General features: G+C 46.4%; 1 protein-coding gene across 2 annotated transcripts; it reads right to left on the bottom strand.

The window, feature by feature from the left end:
- Positions 1–1,211: 1,211 nt before the first annotated feature.
- LOC123056787 (NAC domain-containing protein 82) lies at positions 1,212–5,290 on the bottom strand. Of its 2 annotated transcripts, XM_044480068.1 has the most exons (6): positions 5,099–5,290; positions 3,307–4,100; positions 2,886–3,163; positions 2,494–2,652; positions 2,296–2,391; positions 1,212–2,200 (listed from the first exon to the last, which is right to left on the bottom strand). In XM_044480068.1, exons 2-6 carry the CDS (start codon positions 3,461–3,463, stop codon positions 1,688–1,690), a joined length of 1,203 nt encoding a protein of 400 aa, XP_044336003.1. In that variant the 5' UTR covers positions 3,464–4,100; positions 5,099–5,290; the 3' UTR covers positions 1,212–1,687. The 2 variants fall into 2 exon arrangements, with proteins under 2 accessions (XP_044336003.1, XP_044335996.1); XM_044480061.1 differs by having other exon boundaries at positions 2,296–2,652.
- Positions 5,291–8,016: the final 2,726 nt, after the last annotated feature.

Here is an 8,016-nt window from a genome sequence, read left to right on the forward strand (position 1 = left end):
GGCGGCTGAAGCGGCCAGTGGTGGTGTAGAGGCCCCGTCGGCGCCGCGGGTGCCGAATACCACGGCAGGGCGGCCGGCCCGGTCACGGCGGCCGGCGACCCGTAGGGGCCGGCTAGGTATAGTTGTATCCCCTGGACGGCGGTGACGAGATCGTTGAGGACCCCGGTGATCTCCACCGGGGAGTAGACGGCGGCCGATGGTGCGGTGGAGGGCGCCGTCATCTGGGCGGTGGCGGCGCCGAAGAATGCGACCAGCGGCACGGACGGGGAGGGCAGCGGCGCGGTGGAGAAGGCCAGCGGCGTGGTGGTGACGGTCGGCACCGGAAGCGACAGGATGGGCGGCGGCGAAGACATGATCGGAACTGAGCTACCTGATACCAAGGTGTTAGGAGCTAGGGTTCTGTTGGTTCTAGGGCGGAGATTGTAGGGGAAAGATGGAGGAAGATGAGGTCAAGGGCGCGGCGGCCGGCGGCTGGGCGCCGTCCTTGCGTGGTGGAGAAGAGGCGGCGGCGGCGCAAGAGGCGGCTAGGGTTAGGTCTCCCGGCTCCCTAAGGGAAGCCGAGCAAATACGGATGGCTTCTTGCTTGATTAGATTAATACATCTCCTCTCCTTATATAAAGAGGTTTACTTGACTCCTAAGCAAACGATCCTAATACCGATAAGATAACTGGGCTAAGCCCCTAATAATGATAAGATAACTTGGGCCACAGCCCACCTAATATGTCGGTCATAACAGAGACTACATTATGCCTTTCTCAATGACTGCACTCTAGGATCCAAACCTTCATTTGACTTCAGCAGCATTATATTTATATTAGGAAAACACCTGCACTTCAGGACCACCATTATTTTCGATCTTTCAGCAGACATATATTGGGATTGGTTGATTTACCTCTGAAGTAAATACTAATTTGTCAACAAACCAAACATCATTATTTATTCTAAATGTTTAGATAGGGGACCGCTTGACATACGCAAACAACTTCACAAGCAATACATTTATCAAATTCAAAGTGGATTCGCAATAGGAAACACTCTGGTGTTCTTTTTCAAAGCCATAGAATGAGTGGGTCTGCGATCAATCAACAAATCAACACACACGAACAGCACAAATTCACACAAAACAAAAATCGGGAGAAAGAATCCAGGCAATACAACTGTAATCACCTGGCACCTGGAAGACATCAAGCATTGTGGCGACAAAAACATAATGATGGTTTACAATAATAATAATAATAATATTAATGACGATGGTTCAAATACAGTAGTACTACTTTGACAGAAAATAGATAGAAGATGCGACTTAAGCTATTAAGTTGTCACTAGGTTTATGGACAACGCATCAAACATGGCAGTTATTACAGAAAGAACAAGATGGACTGCAGCATCTCCACCCAGACAAGACATCTTCCAAACCAGCAGAAAACAGTTTCTCCGCGGTATAGCAGTAAGCTAAGCTCGGTCTGTGCTCGTGATTGAGACACAACCAAGTTCCGGCTTCTTCAATAGAGCAGCAGCCATGCCATGATACAAACACCATTGTTGGGTCATCTCGAGCAGGGACCAACATCCAAGATCCATCAAGAGTCACATCAGACAATGATGGACAACCAAAACCAGAATCAGCAGCAACTTCCAACATCAATGACCACAAAGGTAACAGACTTGGTACCTCAAAAGTTGCTATCTATGAGAATGGGTCTTTCATGGCTGGGTTCAAGCAGTAGGAGCTTGCAGGCTTATTGGAAACAGAAGGCATGTCATCAAAAGTGCTAGGCATTGGTTCCAATGGTGGAAGCGGTCCACTTGCTAAGAAAGTTGATTGAGTGGCACCATCACCGTAGTGAAGGCCATTAGATGATTGATCCAGTGGGTACTGCGAAAACTGATTGTTTGGCACAGACAAATAGGAGAAGGTTCCACCAGGCAAATCATAGGAGAATGTTTCACCAGAAAAATCATAGGAGAAAGTTTCCCCAGGAGCAAACAGATCATCCAACCCTATATAATCATCATCCATAGCAAGCCCAGAGTTTGTTTGCTGCAAATTGTTTTCAATAACATCCCCGTTGCTAGCAGGGAAATTTGCAGCAGGCATATCTCCTGACTGGGCAAGTACTGCCAATTGGTCATAGAGCTCAGCAGTATTTATCTCAAAAGCTTGAGCCTCACGCTCAGACATTGGAGGCAGACCAGAATTCTACAACAAAAGATGTAAAAAGGTTATTAAAAAAATATAATTCCTTCGGTACAAACATACAGAATATGATAAGCAAGAAGTCAGCAAGCTAATACCTCCGGCGAACGTACGTCATGGTTGGGAGAATCATTCAAAAACTTTGTCAGTTCGTCCAACAATATCCCATCAATTTCAGGAGGCGCATCATTGACCTGATCAGAACAGATATTAACATGTTCGGAAAATTGAACAGATTGCTGAGGAGCGGATGGTTCGTGAATAACTATTGCAGTAGCCAAGGCAGAACTTTCGACCTGTGGATCCTCTACACCTGAGGACGGTGCAAAAGAGAAGATAGAAGATCCAACATCTAAATTCTCCCATTCGTTTTCATCAAAAGGAGCCCCATATTGCTCACCAATCCTTGGGCCAAGCCCACTCTTTTTAAATATCTTGCAGAGTACATAAGCATCCTGAAACAAACAGACAGCAAATATATTTAATTAAGCTTGCAGAGAATTTGAAAGAAATACTAGGATCACAGCTTTCTAACTAAATATAAAGGCAACTAATCACGCTCAGTTTCAGCCATAAGCAAAAGAGCATGCCTCAAAACATATTCCAGCATGGTAGAATCTTTCATATACAGTGAACATACTTCAAAAAAGTGAAACAAACAAAAACATTAGATAAGAGTTTAAAGTACCTTCGAGAAACCAGCAGACACCAAAGTTTCATCTTCCATTTTGTATTCATACATCACCCAATCAGTCCTGTTGCCTTTCGGTGCCTTGCCTTCATGAAAAATCAATGTTTTCTTCAACCCAACAATGCGAGAGTTCAGCTCAATTGTTCTGTCTTTTCCACTTGTTTTCCAATAACCATTTGGTGTGGCACGGTTCGTCCTAGACCCTTTAGGATACTTCTTGTCACGGGGGCAAAAGAAGAACCACTCAAGATCTTTGCTCTGAAGACATGATTTATCTGCACAGAAAAACAGAAGGTCACAACAAAGTTGAGAACTAAATTCAACCAAAGTGAGAGCATTATGAGAAATATAGATTAATTTCCAACCAATTTGGGTGAAATTATTACATATAAAAAATAAAACAATAGATGAAAATTACCAGGAAGGTCCCAAGGAGCAAATTTGTACAGCTCAACCTCTGAGATAGCTTCAACAAAAAGTTTCTTCCCCATAATCTTCCTTTTCAAGTAGTAAGAAACAAGCTCAACATCAGTTGGATGGAAACGAAAGCCAGGTGGCAGGCAAGTTTGAGCCATCACTGCAGTGGGTGTCTTGCGCTCAGTATCAGCAGAAGAACACAAGAGGTGAAACACAACCAGAATTGCTTCACCAGATTATGCAATTAACAATACCAGTAAATCAGGGAAATATCAAGTTTGGCAAGAAAGCTTCAGTCCTCGAAAGACAGAATTCAAGGCCGCAGATCAACCAAACTTAAGGAGAGGAGCTCTCAAGAGAACAAACAAGAACCAGAGAAGAGAGCTTCAGAAGATTGCCGTGTGAGCAGAGGACAGCTCACGTTATGACAACTATTCTGAAGGGAGGATCAAAGGATGGATGAGATTAGACCAGAGGAGAGAATGGTCCAACCAAAAGCTGGAGGAGAAACAACTTATGGAAAACCAGGCTTGGCAAGACTCAAGGAAAGCAGTACACCAAGGACTCAAGCGACAAATGTTTCTGAACTCAGATGAGAGAAGTTTGAGTCTTGCCAATTAAACCAACTACCACTGATTCACATGATAGGAAGTACTCGCACAAAACTCCAGATGATCCACTTGTATCAAGTGAATTCTCGGAATTTTATGCAATATATGAACCAGAAGTAGCACGAGTGGAAATAAGGGGATCCCTCGCTGACTTCAAAAGACATGAGTGACTGAGATCAAAAACCTGCATGAGATTAGAAAACATCGTCAGAAAGGAAAAACATAAACAGCAGAAAAATACAGAATACATGTGTTCTATGTTTTATCCTTCGATCCAAATAACTAAAGTCCCAGGAAGCAAAGAAAAGACTGCATATAGCAAGTGAATTTTACATTGTACGCAATTCAAAGTGAAATAGCGCATTAACAACATGAATCTAACCTACACCATCGCTTCACCAGATTTTACTAGTATATTTCATATTGGCTCGGATGTAACTCATGAAAAAACTAGTTGACAAAAAGAAAACTGTGAAAAGGATCATACAGGACTTTCAGCGCTGCACTTAGATAACCAAAGATCAAACCATTGTGAGCACCTAATATATTTTCACCAAGTTCAGGTACCCCAAAATATTGAGCTTAATCACAAACCACATCAGTGCAGCAGAAATAAAAATATATAATAAGCACATTAGCATCCAACCTACGATCTAACCAAAACTTACACGCTATGATACTTCATAGGCACAGATGATATTATTAACAAAACAAAAGTAATTTTTCCCACAAACGGAAAAAAAAAACTAACGGATGTTTCCTAGAATAAACTGCCTTGGATCAGTTCCGGACCATTAGTTCAACCATCTAATAGAATCCACCGATCCATCACAAGGCACCCAAAGGAATCGAGCCTAAATAGACGCTGAACAATCCAATTCCCGACCAAATCTCAAACTTTCGCGACGCTACTACAACATCTGGATCGCATAACCCCAAATCAACGCGTAGATCGACCGATCGATCGACCACAAACCCTAATCGGCCGTAAACTTCGACGGACGGAAGACCAGACCAATCCGTGCGGCGATTGCTTAACCACCACCTCAGAATCGACGGATCGGACGCAGATCGCCCGAATTGGCCATCGGATCGACACGAACCATGACTCGCAACAATCGGCCCCGATCTACCCAGATCGATCGAAGGAAGGGATTGGGGGAGATCGGGAGGGGCGCTTACGAGGGAGAACCGGGGAAGCCAGCAGGACGATGGGGGATGCCGAGGGGGAGGAGGTGAGCGCCGCCGTCTGGTCAATTGTGGAGGAGATGAGATGAGGTGAGGTTTTGGGGGAAGCAATCTCGCGTCGCTGGGTGCGGGGCTCTTTTATACCGGAAAAACGCCGGGGGCGTGGTGCTGGGCCGGGACACTGACTGCCTGGGCCCGCCGGTCCGGGAGTATAGTAGTATTTTTTAATCCCCTTGTGCGCTTCCCGGAAACTTCCGCTCCACGCGACGATTGCCCAATGAAAAAAATTATATGAGACCAGGTCTCATATAAATCAGGTGAGACCCGCCCTGATGAATGACATGTAGCATTCACAAATCACAAAGCATCTAATTTCTCCCCCTGATTTTAGGTGGGGGGTAGGGTGGATGCTTTGTGATTTGTGAATGCCACGTGTCATCCATCAGGATAGGTCTCACCTGCTAATCCGTGAGACCTGTTCTCATAGAATTTTTTCCCAATCTTTCCTGGCCCAAAAGTCCAGCCCGGGCGTTTGACCTGCGTCTCCTATTGGCTGCGGGTTTTTTTTTAAGAGGGAAAGAGTGAGAATTTTGGGGCTGGGGGGTTAAATGCGTAATTGTTTCCATGTTTCGGTAGTTACGATGCGATTTCTGTTCTTTGGTTTCTCTGTCCTACTACGGGTGTCGTGGGGCCGCACGTCGCTGATGGGTGGGGCAGCGGTTGTGTGGGCCACACCGCTCGGGATGTGGGTCCGCGGGCTCTTGGAGAGAAAAGTCAGCAGCACGACGCGAGTTTGAGATGTTCCGGTGTCATTATCGTGTCAGACGGTGCATCATCCGACGCGACACAAGCAGGGTGCTCGCCCTTTTCGTTCAGGAACATTCGTCTTTTCTCGATTTGTTGAGGGTCTCTTTTCTGGTTAATTCCTTTTGAGGATCGGCGGTCGGTCCACCATGATTCTCCACGGACAAACATATTCACACGGCCGTATGAGAACATGTCCTTTTTGGGTACCACTCGTTCTTCGGCAAGATTACATTCTGCATTGTACGAAGTTTGACCACGATTGGTGTCTTTCTTTTTTTTTCTTCTTTCTCCTACAAATAGTGGTACTCCTCTAGTCTGAAATTGTCCCACTTTCCATTTGGATAGTCTCGTTTCACCTTTTTCTCTTGCCCTTTGACACCAGTTGATAAAAGATGAGAGCCATGTAAGATATATCGAGGTGACATTCTCAGAAAGAAAAAGATATATTGAGGTGACACAATCGCACTGGGTGAATGTCCGACCTTCACATAGAACGATGCACACAACCAGCAAATGTCCGACCTCCATGTAGCACGATGCACACAACCAATGATGGAGCTACAGAAAAAGGTTGAGTCGGCCAGAGAGCACGCCTTTTCCATTATGTGTTGTGTTGTGCTATGCTGAGGCGCCCGGTGTCTGCTTCTGAGCTCCTTTGCTACATGCATGTTTTGTTGAGGAACGTAGCAAATAATTTTAAAAAAAAATCTACGTGTCATCAAGATCAATCTAGGAGATACTAGCAACGAGAGAGAGGGAGTGCATCTTCATACCCTTGAAGATCGCTAAGCGTAATCGTTGCAAGAACGCGGTTGGTGGAGTCGTACACGCAACGATTTAGATCGCGGTCAATTCCGATCTGAGCGACGAACAACGACGCCTCCGTGTTCAACACACGTACAAGCCGGGGACGTCTCCTCCTTCTTGATCCAACAAGGGGAGAGGAGAAGTTGAGGGAGAACTCCGACAACACGACGGCGTGGTGGTGATGGAGCTCGTGGTTCTCCGGCAGAGCTTCGCCAAGCGCTACGGAGGAGGAGGAGGAGGTGTTGGAGAGGGGGAGGGCTGTGCCAGGGGAAGGGTGCGGCTGCCCTCCCACCCCCCACTATATATAGGGGCAAGGGAGAGGGGGCGGCCCCCCTTAGATGCATCTAGAGGGGGCAACGGCCAAGGAGGAGGCTTGCCCCCCAAGCTAGGTGGGGGCGCCCCCTCTAAGGTTTTCCCCAACCCTAGGCGCATGGGCTCTAAGGGGGAGTTGGCGCCCAGCCCACCTAGAGGCTGGTTCCCCTCTATATTCAGCCCATAGGGCCCTCCGGGGCAGGTGGACCCTCCCGGTGGACCCCCGGAACCCCTTCGGTGGTCCCGGTATAATACTGGTAACCTCCCGAACACTTCCGGTGACCGAATAAGGATTTCTCATATATAGATCTTCATCTACGGACCATTCTGAAACTCCTAGTGATGTCCGGGATCTCATCCGGGACCCCGAACAACCTTCGATAACCACATACTATTTTCCATAACAACTCTAGTGTCGCTGAACCTTAAGTGTGTAGAACCTACGGGTTCGGGAACCATGCAGACATGACCGAGACATCTCTCCGGCCAATAACCAACAACAAGATCTGGATACCCATGTTGACTCCCACATGTTCCCCGATGATCTCATCGGATGAACCACGATGTCGGGGATTCAATCAATCCCGTATACAATTTCCTTTGTCCATCGGTATGTTACTTGCACGAGATTCAATCGTGGGTATCCCCATACCTCGTTCAATCTCGTTACCGACAAGTATCTTTACTCGTTCTGTAACGCATGATCCTGATGTCTACTACACAACCTTCTTCTTGTAGACGTTGTTGGGCCTCCAAGTGCAGAGGTTTGTAGGACAGTAGCAAATTTCCCTCAAGTGGATGACCTAAAGTTTATCAATCCGTAGGAGGTGTAGGATGAAGATGGTCTCTCTCAAGCAACCCTGCAACCAAATAACAAAGAGTCTCTTATGTCATGAAATGCATCACACAATCAACCCTAATGTCACCTAGATACTCCAATGTCACCTCAAGTATCCGTGGGTATGATTATACGATATGCATCACAC

Source organism: Triticum aestivum, chromosome 1A (assembly GCF_018294505.1).
Source record: "Triticum aestivum cultivar Chinese Spring chromosome 1A, IWGSC CS RefSeq v2.1, whole genome shotgun sequence".
Lineage (NCBI taxonomy): Eukaryota > Viridiplantae > Streptophyta > Magnoliopsida > Poales > Poaceae > Triticum > Triticum aestivum.

Bases quoted from the DNA above. Each gene is read 5' to 3' on its own strand.
- LOC123056787 (XM_044480061.1), bottom strand. From the start codon at position 3,463: ATGGCTCAAACTTGCCTGCCACCTGGCTTTCGTTTCCATCCAACTGAT. The intron at 3,164-3,306 runs GTAATTTTCATC...TTTTCTGTGCAG, and splicing joins TGCTCCTTGGGACCTTCCTG to ATAAATCATGTCTTCAGAGC. The intron at 2,201-2,295 runs GTATTAGCTTGC...CTTTTGTTGTAG, and splicing joins ATGACGTACGTTCGCCGGAG to AATTCTGGTCTGCCTCCAAT.